At 41.5% G+C, this 21,987-nt stretch overlaps 2 protein-coding genes and 1 non-coding gene across 5 annotated transcripts in view; 1 reads left to right on the top strand and 2 right to left on the bottom strand.

Moving 5' to 3' along the window:
* Window positions 1-1,677, top strand: part of Dis3l (DIS3 like exosome 3'-5' exoribonuclease) — a 38,673-nt gene extending 36,996 nt beyond the window's left edge. Inside the window, 3 exon segments of the mRNA XM_052188052.1 lie at window positions 258-403; window positions 1,080-1,254; window positions 1,338-1,677. Coding sequence (XP_052044012.1) covers window positions 258-403; window positions 1,080-1,254; window positions 1,338-1,643 — 627 coding nt within the window. The 3' untranslated portion in view covers window positions 1,644-1,677.
* Window positions 1,678-3,076: 1,399 nt separating this feature from the next.
* Window positions 3,077-20,736, bottom strand: Tipin (TIMELESS interacting protein). Of its 3 annotated transcripts, none has more exons than XM_052188049.1 (8): window positions 20,622-20,736; window positions 15,992-16,127; window positions 14,749-14,821; window positions 14,142-14,217; window positions 11,945-12,067; window positions 11,658-11,721; window positions 5,642-5,848; window positions 3,077-3,374 (listed from the first exon to the last, which is right to left on the bottom strand). In XM_052188049.1, the coding sequence occupies exons 2-8, from the start codon at window positions 16,119-16,121 to the stop codon at window positions 3,211-3,213; spliced, it is 837 nt and encodes a 278-aa protein (XP_052044009.1). In that variant the 5' UTR covers window positions 16,122-16,127; window positions 20,622-20,736; the 3' UTR covers window positions 3,077-3,210. The 3 variants fall into 3 exon arrangements, with proteins under 3 accessions (XP_052044009.1, XP_052044011.1, XP_052044010.1); XM_052188051.1 differs by having other exon boundaries at window positions 15,992-16,121; window positions 20,622-20,715; XM_052188050.1 differs by lacking the exon at window positions 20,622-20,736 and adding an exon at window positions 20,347-20,475.
* Window positions 9,739-9,873, bottom strand: LOC127690427 (small Cajal body-specific RNA 14). The gene has a single exon (XR_007979119.1). It is a non-coding gene; the product is annotated as a small Cajal body-specific RNA 14 (non-coding RNA).
* Window positions 20,737-21,987: the final 1,251 nt, after the last annotated feature.

The following is a 21,987-nucleotide window of genomic DNA, read 5'->3' on the forward strand; positions in this document are numbered from 1 at the left end:
TTTTCCGAGACAGGGCTTCTCTGTGTAGCCCTGGCTGTCCTGGAACTCACTCTGTAGACCAGGCTGGCCTCGAACTCAGAAATCCGCCTGCCTCTGCCTCTGCCTCTGCCTCCCAGAGTGCTGGGATTACATGCAGGTGCCACCACCACCGGCTACAAATCCTGCCTTTTTAAAAGCTGTTTCTGAAGGAATGAGTTTGGGGTTTCTTCCTGGACAGCAGGAAACTGTCGTCATGCTTTGGGTTGTACTTCTTACAGGCGGCACAGCGTTCTCAGAAGCAGTCCACCGAGCTCTTCCAGTGCATGTACTTTAAAGACAGAGACCCAGAAACTGAGGAGCGCTGCATAGCTGATGGAGTTATTTATTCCATTAGAACAAATGGTGTACTTGTATTTATACCAAGGTATGCTCCTTCTCATGCAGTGGTTAGCAGGAAACCATAGTTAAACAGCAGTGTTGACCACAAACGTTCATTATATATAACTTACTGAAGTATTTGTTTAGACTGGGGGTGTATAGCTTAATAGTGGATTGCTTGTCTGACACATCTGGAATGCTGGACTTAATCCCCACCATCCCATAAAGCCAGTGTAATGACACTTACCACAAAGCAAGATGATCAGAAGTTCAAGGTCATCCTTAGCTATATGATTTTGATACCAGATTGTGCTATGAGACATTATCTCAAAAGAAGAGTATAAGCTTGTCATGGTTGTAAACACCTTTAATCCTAGCACCCAAGAGGCAAACACATCCAGATCTCTTGAGTTTGAGGCCAGCCAGAGCTACACAGTGAGACTTTCTCAAATAAACTCTATATATTCACATATACAATGCTACACATATATACTTCATGAAATTATTGTATGTACATAGTATAATTTACAGCCAGGAAATAAAGGGAGCAATTGGGAGTACAGGCAGGTGCGCACATCCCTATCCGTCTTAGGATTCTCTTAGCTAGCTGTTTATCTGTTTTTGTCAAAACCTTTTCGGGGTAAACCACAGGAAAAGTGGCTAAGTATAGTAAGGTCTGCATACTAAGAATACTTTATCTGTTTTCCCCTGCCAATGATGAGGTTTGGGATTAAAGGTGCTGCTTATCTGAAGAATAAAGATGGCTTAGTGATCTCCTGTGGCCCAGAGGGCAGCTCTGAATGGAAGCCAGGATCCCTACAAAGATCTCAAAACAAGATCATCTCTACCACAGCTGGAGGGCAGTCTGTTACATTTCATCTGTTTGACCACGTGACAGTAAGTCTCTGCGTACCTTCCATGTTGCTTTTGTGTGAAGAAAAAGGGGCCGTGATGTAGTAACATGTATTTCTCTGTGCCAGGTAAGAATTTCTGTCCAGGCCTCTCGCTGCCACTCTGATACAATCAGGCTTGAAATAGTAAGCAACAAGCCGCACATGATGCCAGACACAGAACTCTGTTGTCAGAGCTCCCTGCTGAAGAGCGAGCTAGTGAAGGAGGTAACCCGCTCTGTGGAGGAAGCGCAGCTTGCACAAGAAGTCAAAGGCGAGGTGATTCAGGAAGAGCATCAGGAATACCGCCAGACAAAGGGCAGGAGTCTGTACACGCTTCTGGAGGAGATAAGGGGCCTGGCTCTTCTGGATGTTTCCGACAGTCATGGGATGTGAAGTATTTCCATTTCATTAAAGACCTTTGTCTTAAGCGGTGTACTTTCTTTTCAAACTTAAATTTTGTGTCACCTGATGCTCTAGCTGAGGGAAATTCTTAAATCCAGGGATCCATCTGCCTCTGCCTCCCAAGTGCTGGGATTAAAGGCTTACAACACTATGCCTAGCTACTAAAAACTGGCTTTTCAGCAGTGATGGGGCTGTAAAAAGCCAGTTGTTAGTCTCTTTCTAGTAAATCTAAAATTATCATACCTCAATTCTTAGTTTTTTAAAAGAGGGTCTCACTATGTAGCCTTGGCTAGAACACACTATGTAGAACAAGCTCTTTTATTAAGATCTTCTTACCTCTGCCTCCAGACTGCTAGGATTAAAGGTATGTGTTACCACACTTGGCTCAAATTGATTCTTTCAAATGAAATTTGATTGGTTCTTTTTGTTGTTTTTTGGGTTTGCTTTTTTAAATTTTTGGTTTTTTGGTGTTTCAAGATAAGGCTTTCACTGTGTATCCCTGGCTGAACTGCACTTATATCAGGCAGGCTTCAAATCAAAAGATCTGCCTGCCTCTGCCCCGGGTGCTGCCACTGTCCCTCTGACATTAGGTACATTTTTAGCCATTTTAGGTAAGACAGTCCTGTATACCTTTCTTCTCTAAAATTCTTACTTCATGTTGATTTACACTTTTGCAGTTGTTCTGGTACCAGCTGGAAATAGGACATCAGAGTGGTGGGCTGCCCTAAGTCTTGCCTCAAACTCCCTTCCCACCCTTGAATTCTTTTTCTGTTTTGTTTTGAGATAGGGTCTCTCTGAGTAGCCCTGGCTGTCCTGGAACTCACTCTGTAGACCAGGCTGGCCTCGAACTCAGAAATCTGCCTGCCTCTGTCTCTCAAGTGCTGGAATTAAAGGCGTGCACAACCACTGCCTGGCTGTAATTTTTTTTTAAACATTAAAGTGATTCTTGTAGCAAGATGGGTGTTGTGGCACACACCTTTAATCCCAACACAAGGCAGTCTTCAAATCAGCTGAGGTTGCAGTGAGACAGACTGTTCCAATAATGATATGAAAGAAAAGACCAGATGATGTACACATCTGTCGTCCTAACACTTGAAGGCAAAAAGAGCAGGACATTGACCTCTAATTTCAAACCAGCCAGGATGATGTAATGAGTCTTACAAAATAGTCAAAATCTTTAATCACTTCAGCAAAGTTTAAATTGTATAATTAAATCATGGTGAGAAACTCAAATCCTGAGAGTCGCTTACAAAATAATTTATTTCTTTATAAAAACTGACCTAATAGTCAGTGCATATTTACATTTTAAATCATTACCCAATTTAGTGAGAAAAAAGATCAATGCAAACTACATAACAGCTTATAAAGTCAGACTTATAAAGGACACCAAAAATAATAAATAGACTTACTAAAAATAAGTAGGAAACAGTTTAAATAGTCACTGTATTTTATGCAGGAATTCACTTAAGGCTTAAGGATTTATACAAAGTAGAAAAATCTACAAACAATCCCAAGCTTGCAGGATTCTGTTGTAGAGGGTTGGCGACTTATTTCTGGATTAGTCTAAGTTAGAATGGTCCAGCTGTGTTTCCTCTGCTTTGAGCTGTTCCTCTTCATGAGTACTGGAAGAAGGAACATCATGTGGACCATCTGCAGTGTCTCTGTTTAATCCATTTGACTCTTCTTGATCCTCACCAGTTCTATTCTCTTCAACTGTCATGTCTGAGAGAAAAATCAAATCATTATTACTCATTATAAGCAACCGATCCAATCTTGATAAATACAAATCTCTCCAAAAGCTTGATAGAAATCAAATCTATAATCACCTAATTATGATAACTAAGTCTAAATATAAATCACTTTTTCACACATGCATAAAAGCACACTTAAAATACCAAAGGTCCTGGGGAAGGTGTAGCTCAGTCATAGAATCAATTCAGATAAGCAAGCAAGAAGTCCTGATCAATCCTGGCACTCTCACACACAAAAGTTAAGTGTCCTAAAATGATATACATTCAAACTATTCATTCTTACTCAAATGTAACTTCTCATTCAAAATAAAACCAGAAAGAGATTAAAAAAAAAATTAGCCAGGCAGTGTTAACACACGCCTTTAATCCCAACACTTAGAAGGCAGAGGCAGGTAGATTTCTGAGTTCGAGGCCAGCCTGGTCTACAGAGTGAGTTCCAGGACAGCCAAAACTACACAGAGAAACCATGTCTCAAAAAGAAAAAAGAAAAAAAACAAAAAACAAAACAAAACCACACACACAAAACAAAAGAAAGAAACAAAAACTCAGGTCCTCTGTAGGAGCAGCAAGTGCTTTTATTCAGGCAAAACATTTGTATACAATAAATAAGCAAGCAAATCTAGAAAAATTTAAATATAGTTTTGGGGCTGGAGAGGTGGCTCAGGTGTTAGTTAATGAGATATTCTGTTGGGCTGAAGAGATGGCTCAGTCCTGAGTTCAATTCCCAGCAACCACATGATGACTCACAATCATCTGTAATGAGATCTGACACCCTCTTCTGGGGTGTCTGAAGACAACTACAGTGTACTTGCATATAATAAATAAATAAATCTTTTTTAAAAAAAAGATGTTTTGCTCTTGCAGAAGACCTGAGTTCAGTTCCCAGCACTCACACTGGGCAGTTTACAATAGCCTATAACTCTGGACACCTAAACTCACATGCATATAATCAGATATAATTTTTAAAAGCAACAACAAAGTATCTCTGTTCTAAACCCAGTTTGTTTAAAGAACAAGCAAGCAAGCAAGCAAGCAAACAAGAAAAAAAAAAAAAAAACTTAGCAAATTTGTGCTAGGGTACAATCCAGAGTAGAACAAAGGCATTAAAATACATAAGGACACAGCCCCCCATCCCCCCACCTGTAATCCCAGTACTCTGGGAGGTAGAGACAGGCGGATTTCTGAGTTTGAGGCCAGTCTGGTCTACAGTGAGTTCCAGGAAAGCCAGGGCTACACAGAGAAACCCTGTCTCGGAAAAAAAAAAAAAACAAATCCAAAAAACCAAAACAAAACAAAAATATGCATAAGGACTTGGGTTCAACTTTAGATACCAAAAATAATGAAATAAAGTCAGTAAGTTTAAGGCAATTTTTAAAGTGGGGAAGAAATGCTACAGATAAGTAAACTATAAAAAGTACAACTGACGAAAATGGGAGAAAAGCATTTTAGTAGCCATGTGCACAGCACACCTGTAACCCCATCACCTTAGGAGGCTGAGGCAGAAGATCACTAAGTGGATAAGTGGAAAGTTAACTGTGTAACTTAGGAAGACCTAAATTCAAAATAAAACTTTAAGGGTTGAGGATACAGTTCAGTGAAAGGGTGCTTACTCAGCTTGTCCAAGCCTGTTTCAATCTCCACTGTCTGCCATCTCTAAAAAAGCATTTTAGCACCCCATTTACATCACAGAAATTAACTGCTAATTCTCAGTGAATACAGAGACATTATATTTACTGTTATCACAAGCTGGTGCAGTAGTGCAAGTATATAATCTGAGCTCTCAGGAGGCTGAGGAAAGATAAAGATAAGTTTAAGGCCCGTCTAGGTTATAGAATTAATTTAAGGCTAGCCTGGGCAACCTTTTGAAACCCTGTGTAGCTCAATGATACAGTGCAAAGTACTGGGTTCAATCCCCAGAACTAAAATGTATTGATTCCACAATAATAATTTTCCTAAGTATGATCCTAAAATATGTGTAAAATACTTTAAGATAAGAAGTCAAAGAAGAATACATCGTTGATATATTGGCACTATGAGAAAGTTGTCCAGAAAACCATCTTAAACATTAAGTATTCCAAATAGCAAGCATATATATATTGACACTCTGAAATACATACATAAACTTAACATCACTTTTCTATTCCTAGAGGTATTATTTCAAGAGATAGTAAGAAGTTAAAATTTCTAACATGCCCTTGATATTATATAGTAGCTCATAAAAAACAGCATAAAATTTACCATTTTCTAGGGACTGGCTATTACTCAGTAGCTTTGCCTGCCTTCTTTCCAAGGCCAGCTGTTTATTTCTCTCAATTCTCTGTTGCTGCTCTTCTGTTAGGCTTCTCGTTGATTCAGAAGCAAACTTCTTGCTGTCAGATGAACTTGTCAAAAAGGGATCAAATTCAGTAGCAGTTACATCAAGGCTATTAGTTTCCTCAACTTCACCTGTGGGAGAAAAATGAATACAACTGTAGTATTAGATGAGTTAGAGAAAGAACTTATACAATATTCAACTGAAGAAGTTTTAAACTGGCAAGTGGCCTGACCTGAAGAAAGGACTTGTGAGGTAGAAGAATGTGGCCAGCACTGGCTAATTCAGGTAAAAGAAACATTTACAAATTCCTCTCTACTAAGTTGCAGACTACATCTCATGAACATGTAAAAGGGGTCTGGGAAGATAGCTCAGTTGGTGCAGCAAGCACAAAGCCTGGGTTTGATCTCCTGTACTGTAGAAACTCCCAGTATTTGGAAGACAGAGGCTGGGGATCATTATCAGTTATGAGCTCCAGGTCAGCTTAAGACCCTGTCTCAAAAACCAAAATATATAACAAAGTCAAATTTGGTAGCACAAACCTGTAATTCCAGTACACCAGACAGGTGGAGGCAGGAAGATGAGAAGTTCAAGGTTCTACAACCTAGTAAGTTTAAAGCTACCCTGGGTTACCTGAGACCCTGACTTTTGATTTTGTTTTGTTTTTCTTGACAGGGTTTCTCTATACAGCCCTGGCTAACAGGAATTTGATCTGTAAATCAGGCTGGCCTTGAAATCAAGAGATCTGCCTGCCGCTGCCTTCTGAGTGCTAGCCACCATGGGCATTGGGGCACGGGGCACGAGCCTTTAATCCCAGCACCTGGGAGGTCACAGGACAGCCAGGAATAGAGAGGAACCCATCTGAAATAGCCAAAAAAAAAAAAAAAGCAAGAAAGAAAAGAGGAAACAACAGGAGAAAGTAATAAATGAGAGAGATGTAATTTTAACAGAGTAGTCAGATTTAAATGAGTTGATATCTAAGCACAGTTTGAAGAGAAAAAGAAAATTATTTTGATCCAGGGGAAATTCCAGGTTTTACTCTTAATGAAATAAGCCATTGCAATGTTAAGGCAGAGAGGACTGGCTTGACTGACAATAGATTATTAGAAATAGAAAAATCTTAGTAGCCAGGCGTTGGTGGCGCACGCCTTTAATCCCAGCACTTGGGAAGCAGAGGCAGGAGGATTTCTGAGTTTGAGTGAGTTCCAGGACAGCCAAGGGCTACACAGAGAAACCCTGTCTCCAAAAAAACCAAAAAAGGGGCTGGAGAGATGGCTCAGTGGTTAAGAGCACTGACTGCTCTTCCAGAGGTCCTGAGTTCAATTCCCAGCAACCACATGGTAGCTCACAACCATCTGTAAAGGGATCTGATGCACTCTTCTGGTGTGTCTGAAGACAGCTACAGTGTACTCATATAAATAAAACAAATCTTAAAAAAAAAAAAAAGTAGTTAATTTTTAAAGATATCATAGAAAAAAAAATAAAGGATATTACCAGTAAACATTAACAAAATTTCCAGCATTTAAGAATGAGCTTAGCTGGGTGGTGATGACACACGCCTGTAATCCCAGCACTCTGGGAGGCAGAGTTCAAGGCCAGCCTGGTCTACAGAGTGAGTTCCAGGACAGCCAGGGCTATACAAAGAAACCCTGTCTCAAAAACCAAGAAAAAAAAAGGCTAATCTAGTCCTATTTCCAAATCTTTCTATTGAGTATCAGCCCAAAACTTTCTAAATTACATTTATTTATCAGGTTTGGTGGGTGTTTATGCATGTGCACATGCATTCCATGGTACACCTATGGAGGTTAGAGGATAAGTCACAGGAGTTGGTTCTCTCCTTCCACCAGTAGACCCCAGGGACCAAACTCTGGTTGTCAGGTTGACAAACACCTTTACCTGCTGAACCATCTCACCAGCCCTAGTCCCAGCCCCAACCCGAGACTTTTGGAAGAATTACTCAATCACACTGCACTTGCTTTAGAGTTGTACAGTAATATATTTTGATTTAAAAAAAAAATAAGATTTTTATATTAAGATAAAAATATACATATAGCCGGGCGGTGGTGGCGCACGCCTGTAATCCCAGCACTCTGGGAGGCAGAGGCTATACAGAGAAACCCTGTCTTGAAAAAAGCAAATCCAAAAAAAACAAAAATATATATATATATATATATATATACATATTAAGATTAATTACCCATGCTAGGCAGCGGCAGTGGTGGCGGTGCACGCCTGTAATCCTAGCACTCTGGGAGGCAGAGGCAGGTGGATTTCTAAGCTCAAGGCCAGTCTGGTCTACAGACTGAGTTCGAGGACAGCCAGAGCTATACAGAGAAACCCTGTCTCAAAAAAACCAAACCAAACCAAACCAAACCAAACCAAATCAAATAGATAGATAGATAGATAGATAGATAGATAGATAGATAGATAGATAGATAAATAAATAAGTAAATGCCCAAACATTCTATGTATGTGGATGTTGTATCTGTATGTTTGTCTGGAGGCAAGGTCAACATCAAGAATCTTCCTGTATTATTTCCACCTTATTTTTTGAAACAAGGTCTCTTGCTGAACCTGGGGCTCAATCCTGAGTTAGACTGGATGCCCAGAAAGCCGTAGGTCCTTCCTGTCTCTACTGGGATTATGTCACACTGCTACTCCTGGTTTTTACATGGGTGCTGGTGATCCATGCTTACATGCTGGTCCTCATGCTTACAAAGCAAGCACTAGACCCACTGAGTCATCTCCCCAACTCCCACACACATTTCGTTTGGGGTCTATTGCTCAACATACGTAGACAGTTGGAATCCCAGCACTCAGGTTTCAGACAGGATTCTGCCTCAAACAAGGTAGCAAAAGATAAAAGAAAATAAAGATCTCTGAGGAAGGCTTTTCTATGTCCTTTACATGTCAATATGATTCTTCTAAATGGCTCATGTTAATATATGCCTATGCACAAGGCATACATTCCAAACCCCCATTGGCTGACCTCTACTGCTTAATAAGAACACTTGTGATACCCTCTCTAGTTAATATAACTTTTGTCCACTGCACCTCACTCACATATCTAATTACAACACCTGTCAAATTATTGATAATGTTATTTGTCTAACTCAATCTGTACACTATAAACTGAGAGGCTTTTATTCACCTTTTATTCTCAGTCTTCAGCACAATAGCAGACAGCTCAAAAAAGTGCTGCTAAATAAATCAACTAACCCAGGAATATAGGCTCTGGTATTTCCTACCATAGTAATTACTGGCATATGCAGAATTGTACACCTTTAATAAATACCATCTTTTAAAAGAATTCAAGGGACTGGAGAGATGGCTCAATGGTTAAGAGCACCGACTGCTCTTCTGAAGGTCCTGAGTTCAAATCCCAGCAACCACATGGTGGCTCACAACCATCTGTAACAAGATCTGACACCCTCTTCTGGTGTGTGTAAAGACAGCTACAGTGTACTTACATATAATAAATAAATAAATCTTTTAAAAAAAAAAAAAAGAATTCAAAATCCCAGACTATTTAAACCAGTGGTTCTCAACCTAAAGATCAGAGGGGAGTGTCCAACAACCCTTTCACAGGGGTTGCCTAAAATCATCAGAAAACAGATATGATTATTATTCACAACAGTAGCAAAGATACAGTTATGAACTAGTAACAAAAATAATTGTATGGTTGGGGGTCACCACAACAACATCACCATGAGGAACCGTGTTAAAGGACTGCAGCATTGGCAAGGTTGAAACCACTGATTAAAACATTAAGATTCTGTGTGGCACTTATTATTTATGACTTACCATATACATTTCTAGTTAAAAATAAGTATAAGGGACTGGAGAGACATTTCAGTGGTTAAGAGCACTTGGTGGTCTTGCAGAGGACCAATTTGTTTCCCAGCATCCATGTTAGGCATCTTACAACTTCCTGTAAACCCAGCTCCAGTGTTTGGGTAGCTTCACTCACACATGCACATATCCACATAAATAAACATAAATGTTTACAAGTTTTTACAATTTTTATGTATGGAGCCATCGCACAGAAAATCTGACAACTATACAGACCCTGTCGGCAGGAACCATCTGTTTTGATGTATGTGACTGACTACGGTTGCATTGTACAACTAACAATGCAATCAATACCAGGTACAGTCACGCACGTCTCCCAAGAGTCTAGCCATGGATTTGGGTTTTTGGATTTTCTTTTAAACAGGGTCCAACTTAGCCTCAAATTAACTATGTAGTCAAGGATGGCCTTCAACTTCTGAGTCTCCTACTTCTACTTTTCAAGTAGTGGGTAAACAAGATGTGCAATCTATCACACAAAGCTCAAGTCTACACATTCAATGAAATAAATGGAAATGTTCATCAACAAACTATTCTACCTACGTTCCCAGAGCCAGTTTTTCTAATGGTTTCTATGCATAGGAACACTCTAGTTTAATATTCGTACTGACAAGAACTGTAAACCATCAATGAGGTCAGTTAAGTTCTCCAACAAGCTTCACAACCTTTGTTCGATCCTGGAACCCATATGATGGAAAAGATCAGATGTTGTCCTGATTTCCACACACATGCCATGGCACACAAGCACACAAACAATATAACTGTTAAAATTTCCCTTCTAAGCCGGGCGGTGGTGGCGCACGCCTTTAATCCCAGCACTTGGGAGGCAGAGGCAGGTGGATTTCTGAGTTCGAGGCCAGCCTGGTCTACAGAGTGAGTTCCAGGACAGCCAGGGCTATACAGAGAAACCCTGTCTCGAAAAACCAAAAAAAAAAAAAAAAAAAAAAAAAAAAAAATTTCCCTTCTTTATAGATACTTTCTATAACATGTCTAATGATACTGCAATCATATCTTTTTGATTGTGAGATTTTTTTTTAATTTTTATTTTTTAAGATTTATTTCTTTTAGCTGGGCGGTGGTGGCGCACGCCTGTCATCCTAGCACTCTTGGAGGCAGAGGCAGGCATATTTCTGAGTTCGAGGCCAGCCTGGTCTACAGAGTGAGTTCCAGGACAGCCAGGGCTACACAGAGAAACCCTGTCTTGGGGAAAAAAAAAAAAAGATTTATTTAAAGTATATGAGTACACCATTGTCTTCAGATACACCAGAAGAGGGTATCAGATCCCATTACAGATGGCTGTGAGCCACCATGTGGTTGCTGGAAATTGAACTCAGGACCTCTGGAAGTCAGCAGTTCTTATCAGCTGAACCATCTTTTCAGCCCCTGAGTGCTGGAATTAAAGGCATGTGTACCACCATGCCAGGCTACCATCATATTTTTAGGAAATACGTTCAAGAGGGAAGGAGTCAAGGAAAGTAACATGGACTCAAGCAAAGTACAATGATATACACATGAAAATCTCATTGTAAAGCACATTCTTTTAGAAGGAGGGAGTGAGATAGTCTCTAAGTAGCTTTGGCTGTCCTGGAACTCAGTTTGTACCAGGCTGACTTCAACTCAAATGATCCATCTATTGCTCCCTCTTAAGTGCTGAGATTAAAGGTATGTGCCACCATACCTGGCTGAAACTCATTCTTTTGTATGCTAACTACAATGCTAAAAAAGAAACTAGTATCAAATATAAATATTACTGGGCTAAGGAGATGTTTCAGTTACATAAAGGCACTTGCTGCCAAGCCTGATGACATGAGACTAATCCCTGAGATTGACAAGGTGAAAGGTTGTCCTCTGTAGTCTATCCCCACATTAACAAATAGGAGCTCACCAGACACACACACACATACACACACGCATGCATATGCCCGCACTCACAACTACATTCTAGATTTACCAAATTCTAGATTTAACTATTAACTACACTGTAATTACATAAATATTAGGTTAAGACTTCAGTTGTATATAGAATACTGCCTACTCAAGCTAGACCCATTTCTAAAAGCTATGTTGTAATAAAGTGAATAAACTTGTAATTACCATTATTGTTAACAAAATCTTCATGTATAATAGGCAGATCAAGTCGTATTCGTTTTAAGCAGGTCTGAAAAATAAAGACATATTTTTTCCATTTTTATCAATAAGTTGGGAAGGGAACAATCATTCATTCATATCTGAAAAAGCTGTACTTCAAATAATGACTATGTTCCTGTCTTAACAAGACAGATTTCAAAAGGAAGACTCCTAAACAGCAATTCAGTCCCAGTTCTAAACCCATCCTTGTACTACTTAGCATTGTGAATGACATTCACGATAATCACACTTACCTGAACCTCCTTTTTATTTCCTAGGTTTTCAACTCTGTCAATAAAATCTTCAAATTGCAGTTTGGGGAATAGCCTATGTGCCCAGTGCTCCATGTGTCTGATTAGCGTTTTCAAGTCTTCAGCCTGACACATAAAAATAAAAATGCTGAACAGAAGACTCAATCTCACAGCTGACCATGTCAGCAGATTTTAGCATTTAACGGCAATGCCAAAGTCACTGCTGTCATATTTATAAAGCTAAGAAACTTTTAGAAAGAAACAGAAAAGGGTTTGGAAGATCATAATCTCAGAAAGCATTGGGAAAAAGAGTGTGGGGTACAGATTTTGATGTAGACTCAGATTTTTAGAAATTAGAGGAGAATAACAGCACAGTGCCAGGAAAACACCTCTGCTGGTTAACTTGGCTGGGGACTAAGCCTGGGAACTAGAGTGCAATTCCTAGCCCCACATTAAAAACAAAACAAAAAACCCACAGGCATAATAGCTGTGCTGGCTAGTTTTATGTCAACTCAACACAGGCTAGAGTCACTGGAGAGGAGGGAACCTTAGTTGAGAAAATGCGTATAATGGGCTATAGGCAGCCCTGAAGGGTATTTCCTTAATTCGTGATTGATGTAGGAGGGCCTAATCTATTACAGAAGGAGTCTTTTCTAGGCAGGTGGTGCTGAGTTCTGTGAAGGAAAAAAAAAAAAAAAAAGGCTGAGCAAGCCACGGGGAACAACAAGCCAGTAAGCAGCACTTCTCCATGGCCTCTGCATCAGCTCCTGCCTCCAGATCCCTGCCTTGTTCAGAGTTCCTGTCCTGACTTCCTTCAAAGATAAATGAAATAAAACCTTTCCTCCCCAACTTGCTTTGAGTCATGTGCTTCAATACAGCAATAGCAACCCTAACTGAGACAGTGGCAGACCCTGTAATGTTAGTGCTAAAGAACAAAGAAAGGCTGACCCTGAGGCTCACTGGAGTGCCTGAGGAAGCACACCTGAGGTTGACCTTGGCAACCAGATACAGGTGCTAACAGTTGACACTCTCAAACCATAACATCCCTCTACATTTAAAACTCAAATTAAGATTTCTAAAGAAAAAAAAATCAAGTTCAATAAGCTTAACTAACAAGTTATAAATTCCTGCCTTTACTATAAAATATCTCATTTTCCACTTAGCAATAATAAAACTAGGAGACTGAGTCACAGATCCTGAAACAGAAAAGACAGATTTAAATACAAATTGCTTAGCCTTCTCTGTGCCTATTTCTTCAAGTATAAAACAACATATACTGAAGCTGAAGTGCCCAAGTAAGGATGCTTCAGTCCCACTTGGAAGGGAGAACAAAGCAATCACAAGTGGGGAGGGAGGGATGGACCTGGGAGGGAAAATGGGGGAGGGGGAAGAAGTAGAGGGGAGAAGGGAACCTGATCTGATACTGGGTGAGGGAAAAGGACTGAAGCCTTGAGGGCCAACAGGCAATCTCAGGAGATAGGAGGTTGGGGGGACCCTCCAGAATGCAGAGACCTGGGAGGTGAGAGACTCTCAGGACTCAAAGGGAGGGAGAGATCTTAGATGAAATGCCCTACAGTAGGGAGAGGGAACTTATAGGGCCCACCTCCAGCAGGAAGACAAGGCATCAAATGAGAGGGGGGATCATCCCACAGTCACAACTCTGACCGTTAACTGTTCCTGTCTGAAAGAATTACAGGGATGCAAATTGAGAGAAGCCTGAGGAAAAAAGGTCCAGCATCAGGCCCAAAGTGGAATCCAGCTCAAGGGGGGTCCCAAGTCCTGACACTATTACTGAGGCTATGGCACGCTCACAAAAAGGAACCTAACATGACCACACTCCAGAAGACCCCACACGCAGCTGAAAGATATTTACACCCAACCAATGGACAGAAACAGCTGACCCCTGTGGCTGTAGGGAAGACTGAAAGAAGGCTGAGGAGAAGGGCAACCCTGAAGGAGGACCAGTGGTCTCAATTAATGTAGACCCCCCTAGATCTCTCAGACACTGGACCACAAAACAGGCAGCACACACCAGCTAATATGAGGCCCCCAACACACATACCAGTAGAGGACTGCAGGTCTGTGTTCATTCAGAGGTGATGTCCCTAAACCTCCAGAGACTGGAGGTCAGGTGGGGTGGGGGTGGGGACATTCACCTGGAGAGGGGTGGGGTGGGAGTTGGGGGGGAGGGTTTTCTTACCTCATGACCTTTCCCCTTGAATTTTGTTTTATCAAACACATGCCTTAAGGCTGGAAGCCCTCTCTCTGAAGTCAATCTGTGAAGAAAATATATATTAGCCGGGCGGTGGTGGCACAAGCCTGTAATCCCAGCACTTGGGAGGCAGAGGCAGGCGGATTTCTGAGTTTGAGGCCAGCCTAGTCTACAGAGTGAATTCCAGGACAGCCAGGGCTACACAGAGAAACCCTGTCTCAAAAAAAAAAAAAAATTTCCTCCTGAATTAGAAAGGCGGGGGGCAAGAGAGATGGCTCAGCTGTTAAGAGCACCAACTGCTCTTCCAGAGGTCCTGAATTCAATTCCCAGCAACCATATGGTGGCTCACAACCACCTGTGATGGGATCTGATGCCCTCTTCTGGTGTGTCTGAAGACAGATACAGTGTACTTACATACATAAAAGAAATAATAAAATCTTTTTAAAAAAATCTTTTAAAAAAAAGAAAATGTTTAAAGGAAAAAAATCTTTACAGAACTCTATCTGATCTCTAAATCACCCACCAAAGTTTGTAATAGTAGAAGAAAAACTATCTGTGTAGAAATTTATACATGTATCCAAGTAAATGCCCATACCTTGTAGCATCTAGCTTAGGTAGATTCCTTTTAACTGTTCTCTTTGGTGGAACACGTACTCCACTCCCTGATCCTAGTAAACAGACCAAAATTTAGTACTTGAAAATTGTCCTCTGATCTCCATATGCACACATAGTAGCATCTGTGTGCCCACATACATTAGTATACACACAAATAAATGAATATAGCTATTTTTGTTTTTTGAGACAGGGTTTCTTTGTGTAGCTTTGGCTGTCCTGTAACTTGCTCTGTAGGCCAGGCTGGCCTCAAGCTGAGATCCTCCTGCTGGGATTGAAGAAAGGAACGTTTCACCACCACCTAGCCAGTAATTTTTTTTAGTTCAACCCTTATTTGCAAAATGTATCATTTCTAGGCTAATCTGACACATAACTATGTGGGACATTTCAGCAGGCTACCAGAACAAGGCTAGCCTGGAATACACTGTGAGCTCTTGTCTTAAAAACTAACAAACATGGCTGGAGAGATGGCTCAGCAGTTAAGAACACTGGCTGTTCTTCCAGAGGCCCTGAATTCAATTCCCAGCACCCACATGATGGCTCACAACCACCTGTAATGGGATCTGAAGTCCTCTTCTGGTGTGTCTGAAGACAGTGACAGTGTACTCACATACATAAAAATAAATCTTAAAAAAAAAAAAAAAAAAAAAACAAGGCTGGAGAAATGGCTCAGTGGTAAAGAGGACTAGTGAGTCCCTTCCAGAGATCCTTAGTCCAATTCCCAGCAACCACATGGTAGCTCACAAACATTTATAATGGGATCCAATGCCCTCTTCTGGTGTGTCTAAAAACAGCTACAGTGTACTCATATAAAATAAATAAATAAATAAATCTTAAAAAAACAAAAACTGCTAGGCGGTGGTGGTACATTCCTGTAATCCCAGCACTCTGGGAGGCAGAGGCAGGTGGATTTCTGAGTTCGAGGTCAGCCTGGTCTAAAGAGTGAGTTCCAGGACAGCCAGGGATATACAGAGAAACCCTGTCTTGAAAAAACCAAATCCAAAAAAACAAACAAACAAAAAAAAAACCACCAAACCAAACCAAACCAAAACCAACCAACCAAGCTTGGTGACTCACACCTTTAATCCTAATACTTGGGAGGCAGAGGCAGTTGAATCTCCAGTGTCTATAGGACACAGACTGAGCTATATGGAGAAATCCTGTTTAAAAACAACAAAACCAACAAACAAATTAAAGGATACTTTTGTGAAATTCATGATACAGACCTTCATCAGGTTCCGCTCCTGCAGAATCTCTCTCTGGAGAGGCCGGAGGTGGGAAGGGAGGATAAGTTTCATCCTCTATATGTTCATAATCTGGAATTTCAAATAAGCCATTTTCTTCTTGCTCGAACATCTTTTCCTCCAGGAGGAAAAAAAAAAGGTATTTTTATCCAGCCAAAACAGTCTTCCTATCACACAGTCTAGTTCCATCTACAGTGAAAGCCAAGTTACAATCACTTAAACCACATTTTCTTTTTTTTTTTTTTTGGTTTTGGTTTTTTTCAAAGCAGGGTTTCTCTGTATAGCCTTGGCTGTCCTAGAACTCACTCTGTAGACCAGGCTAGCCTCGAACTCAAAAATCCGCCTGCCTCTGTCTCCCAGAGTGCTGGGATTATAGGCGTGTTCCACCACCGCCCGGCTGAAATCACATTTCAAAATCATACAAGATCTTTAAAAAGTAGAGAAGATAGTAAGTTTGAAGAAAAATGACTAATCAGAACTAAGTTGTGATGTAGACCCTACCACTAAATAACTACATGTTTTTTAATGTTTGTGTACACAGGTGTTTTGCCTACATGTATGTATGTGTACCACATGTATACAGTGCCTGTGAAGACCAAAGACATTACACCATTGGAATTCAAGTTACAGAGACAGTTACAAGTGGGAATCAAACCCAGGTCCTCTATTAAGAAGCTAAGCCAGTGCTCTTAACCACTGAACCATCTCTCCAGCCCCCAGATTCATTAATTTTGATTCTTCCAAGCTAGACCATATTTTGGGACTGCAGATCCCTAATGTCCATTTTGTAGCTTTCAACTGTCTCAAGGGCGTATGTTAACTCATACACAAAACTAAATTGTTTTCTGGTGGACTGGGGGGTCAGTTAGAGCCAAGGTTTCTCTGTGTAGCTCTGTCTGTCTGTCCTGGAACACCCATCAAGCTGTTCAAGTTAAAGACAAGTCATCTTTGTTTGACACTTCCTCCCTATATTCAACATAACCTGTCTGTTTAATTTCCTAAATAACCCTTTAATATTTGTCCTTATCTCTATAACCACTTCACAACACTTGTTTCAAGCACATTCACCTCTGCCTCTTTCAATAAATTATCACTACAACTGGCTAAACTTTTGAAAATGTAAAGCTGACATCATGCTAAAATTCAATTCAAGAAATCCAATGTAACGCCAGGCAGTAGTGGTGCATGCCTTTAATCCCAACACCTGGGGGGCAGAGGCAGGTGGATTTCTGAGGCCAAATAGTTTATATAGCAAGGTCCAGGACAGACATGGTCTCAAAAAAAAAAAGGAAAAAAAATTCAGTAAGGAAAAATAGGCTGTGAAATACACAGATTTTAATATAATTTTTGCCATGCATAGTGGCACCTGTAATCCCAGCACTTAAAAGGAAATCAGGGGGCTGAAGAGATGGCTCAGTGGTTAAGAGCACTGACTGCTCTTCTGAACGTCCTGAGTTCAAATCCCAGCAACTACATGGTGGCTCACTACCATCCGTAATGAGATCTGATGTTCTCTTCTGGGGTGTCTTAAGACAGCTACAGTGTACTTACATATAATAAATAAGTCTTAAAAAAAAAAAGGAAATCAGGAGCTCAAGTCAATCAGTTTTGGCTACACAGCAGTTCAAAGCTAGCCTGGACCATGAGACTCTTTTAAAAAGAATAAAATTTATATAATGCCAACTCCACTTCATACTCTCTCACTCCTTGAAAGAGCCATTTCTACTGTCAAGAACCTGGATGTACGTCTGTTTCATAAAAAGTTGTTTTGTATTTTTTGTTATTGTTCCCCCCCCTCCAAAAAAAACAGGGTTTCTCTGTGTCTTCCTAAATGGCCTGGAACTTGCTCTGTAGACCAGTCTGGACTCAAACTCAGAAATCTGCCTATCTTTGACTCCCTAGTTCTAGGATTAAAGCCTTGCACCATCATCACCTGGCAAAGATATCTTACCTGTGTTTGTCTGTGTATATGTGCAGTATGCATGTGTACATGTTCAAAGAAGCAAGAGTGATGTATTCCCCAGAAACTAGAGTTACAAGCAGTCTCGAGTGGTGGTGTAGGTGATGGGAACAGAACCCAGGTTCTTTTCAAGAGCAGTAAATTGCTTATACTAAGCCCTACTCTTGTATTTTGAAAAAGAGTCTTATATATTGGTCAAACTGGCCTCTAACTCCTGATCCTCCTGCTTCTACTTCCCAAGTACCCTAACCCTACATGCATTTTGAAAGCTCTTCCCTGACCCCTAATTTTTCTCAAATTTTAACCATTACTTCATCAGGAAAACCAATCTCAAACTAGGAGATAATGCAACCTGCAATCCCAACACAAAGTTAGAAGCAAGAGGAACAGAGTTTGTCCTAGTTATACAGATTCCAAGACCAGCCTGAGATCCTTAAAAGAGACCATTCAAATGTCCCTAAATTGAATAATAACCCTGTGTTTATGAGTGCATGTCGAAGCCTAAGAACAGCTTTCAGAAGTTCTCTCACCATCTTGAAATTAAATTCAAATCATTAGATTTGTACTGCAAGCATTTTTCCCCTGACAAGCTATCTTGATAGCCCAGAATTCTCAACCCAGAATTCTAACGGCACCATGCAGTGGTTTTATAGGAATCATTTCTCGATTAGGAGTTATTTAATGTTAGTCTCCTATATTGATTGTGGCTCTCTTAGGACAAAAATCAGGCAGGTCTCTTTGATGTTTCACCACTATGTCCCAGAATCTGACACACAACAGGTGCCCAATATACATTTGCTGAAGAAAGGAATTAAAAAAGAATTTCAAGCCAGCAACAGTGATATGCACTGTAGTCTTAACACTCAAGAGGCTAAAATAGGAACCAGGAGGCCAGTTGAGGCAAAAGTCCTTCTCTGTACACACAGGGAACATACAATACAGATGTAGGCTGTTAGTGGATGGCTTGGCTAGAATCCACAAAGCCCTCAGTTCAATTCCTAGTACCCCATAAACTACCTTGGGGAAGGGGGTGCATGGACTTGTAATTCCAGCCCCCAGGAAGAGACAGAGGATCGGAAATTTGTTAACCTCAGCTATGTGGATGTGCCAACCCCACACCAGCTTGGGCTACATGAGAACCACTATCTTTAATTAGGAAAAAAAAAATCTCGGGCTGGAAAAGTGGCTGGGTGTGGTTAAGAACACAAACTGTACAGTCGGGCAGTGGTGGCGCACACCTGTAATCCCAGCACTCTGGGAGGCAGAGGCAGGTGGATTACTGACTTCGAGGCCAGCCTGGTCTACAGAGTGAGTTCCAGGACAGCCAGGGCTATACAGAGAAACCCTGTCTCAAAAAAGCCAAAACACACACACACACACACACACAAAAAAAAAAAAAAGGAAGAAAGAAACTCAGGACCTTCAGGAAGAGTAGTCAGTGCTCTTAACCACTGAGCCATCTCTCCAGCATCCTCCCAAAAATCTTATGAGAAAAACAAAAGCAACTGAAGATATTATACTCAGAATATGTCTAAAACAGTCCCAAAACTTGTATTACTTTTAAATTTATTACTTTTTATGAGACTTGGCTGCTTCAGATTGTCCACAGCAGCTGATATGACTTGCCTTGTGCTTTAAGGGCTGTGTGTGTGTGTGTGTGTGTGTGTGTGTTGGGGTGATTCTGCTAACTGCAGATAGTTTCTGCAATTGTGTGCTGTTCAGAATCCTGGGGACTTTTCTGGGGGTATATAAAGGCTTGTTCCCCAAGCACTTATTTACTTTACTAGCTATCCCCAATTCTGAATCTCTGTGACCATAATATATAAAAAACAAAGTACTGGCTCCTGATAATAAACCACAAAGTCTTTGAGTAAGTTTTATGATCCTTTAAATTTGGGAACCAAGGGTAGATTATAGACCACTTGGCCTGGACTCTAGGCCCAGAACAAGCACCCCAAACCTCCAAACATCCAGTTAGTACATTCAGTCCCATTTTAATGGGAGTTTGAAAACAGGACTTAAATCTACAATAACCAGAAAACAGGACTTAAATCTACAATAACCAGCGAATCACCAGTAAAGCACGAGGTGGGGCTTATCAGTAAACGGGTTGCTCTCTGTATCTGTAAAGAAGTTCACCGCGCTTCTTCTCTCCTTGACAACTGCCACACCATCTTAGACACGAACGACTGTGTCTCTTTCCCCTCCTGGTCCTCAAACGCCACGAGCAGTGTGAGTAACAAATCCAGCATCCGATCCACAATTCCGTCCCAGACCTGTTTCCGACGTCCAACTTTTTCCTAGTTGTCAAAACCGACGCGCCTCACCCTCATCCTAACTCGTGCCCCGCCGTCGGTGCCCTCCCTAGAAATCTCACCTCTCCCTTCCCTCCTCTCCAGCCTGCGCCTCAGCCTCCCTCTCAGCTAGTCGGATCCATCCCGCATCCTCAGCTCCGCGCAGGTCGGTGCACGGTGCAGGCGCCGCCTCCGGTGCAGGCCCGCCATCCTCCGGCCCCTCGGGCGCCTCCCACCCGCTCCTCCTCAGCCCCGCTTCCGCCTGGCTCCCGTGTGAGACCCCCACTTCCCGCGCCCCGCGCCGGGCTTGCAGCACGGGCTCTATTTGCAAAGCTGCCCGCACAGAAACCGGTCTCACCTCACTCAAACAGCGGCCGCCGCCACGCGCGCCAACAACACTTCTCGCGAGACTCGGGACTTCGCTCCGCGAAAGAAGCTGGGAAATTTGGCGCCAAGGGTACGCAAAGAGACGTGGGATGGGCCTAAGGGTCTGAGCCCCGCCCACCGCGCTCGGAAGCCCGCCTCCCTACGTTCAGGAACAAGCAGGGCCGACCAGAATGTAACCACTTGAAGGTTCACAATCCTGGGGACCCACTTAGTGAAAGGAGAGAACACACTCCTGAAAGTCGTTCTTTGACCTCTACGTGTGGACCACAATATACATGCGCGCACACACACACACACACAAACACAGGAGTGATTGATTAATTGGTTGATTGACATACATTTTTTTCAAGACAGAGTTTCTCTATATAGCCCTGGCTGTCCTGAAACTCAATCTGTGGACCAGGCTGCTGTCAAACTCAGATCTGTCTGCTCCTGCCTCCCGAGTGCTGGGATTAAAGTCATGCATCACCACCACCACCACCACCACCACCCAGGGAAAATACAGCTTTTAAAACTTTAAAAATATAGTCAAAACGGTGGCTGCACAGTTTTAAAAGCCCTTACTGTTCTCCGGAGAAGTGGAGTTGAGTTTCCAGAACCTACATGGTAATATACAATCATCTATAACTTGTTTCAGGAGATCTGCTGCCCTCTTCTGGTTCACTCAGGCATCAGAGACACATGTTGGGTACACAAACATTCTTGCAGAGAAAAATCTGTACACATAAAATGCATTTTAGAACTTTAAAAATATTTTTGATTTACTTCTCTATCATATACACGGTGTTCTGCTTGCATGTATGCCTGCAGGCCAGGAAAGGGCACCAAGTCATTATAGATGGTTGCTGGGAACTGAACTCAGGACTTCTAGAAGAAGAGCCAGTGCTCCTAACCTCTGAACTATCTCTCCAGCCCCCTTAAAAACATTTTTATCTGTTTTATTTTAATGTAATATTTGATACATACAACATATTACAAAACATGTTCTATGGAGCCATGGCTATAGCTAAGCAGTAAAAGGCTTGTCTAGACTCAAAGAACCGAGTTCAACTCCCAACATCACAGATTAATTAATTAATTAGTTAATTAATAAAGGGGGGAAAGGGCCAGAAAGATGGCTCAGTCCTAAAGGGTACTTGTCAGTGACCTGAGTTTTATTCCTTGAGCTTAAGAATAGAAGGAGAGGGCTGGAGAGAAGCTCTGTGGTTAAGAGCACTGGCTGCTCTTTCAGAGGTCCTGAGCTCAATTCCAAGCAACCACATGGTGGCTCACAACCATCTACAATGGGATCCAGTGCCCTCTTCTACTATGTCTGAAGACAGCTACAGTGTACTCAT

The sequence above is a fragment of the Apodemus sylvaticus genome, chromosome 7 (genome assembly GCF_947179515.1).
Source record: "Apodemus sylvaticus chromosome 7, mApoSyl1.1, whole genome shotgun sequence".
Classification (NCBI taxonomy): Eukaryota; Metazoa; Chordata; class Mammalia; order Rodentia; family Muridae; genus Apodemus; species Apodemus sylvaticus.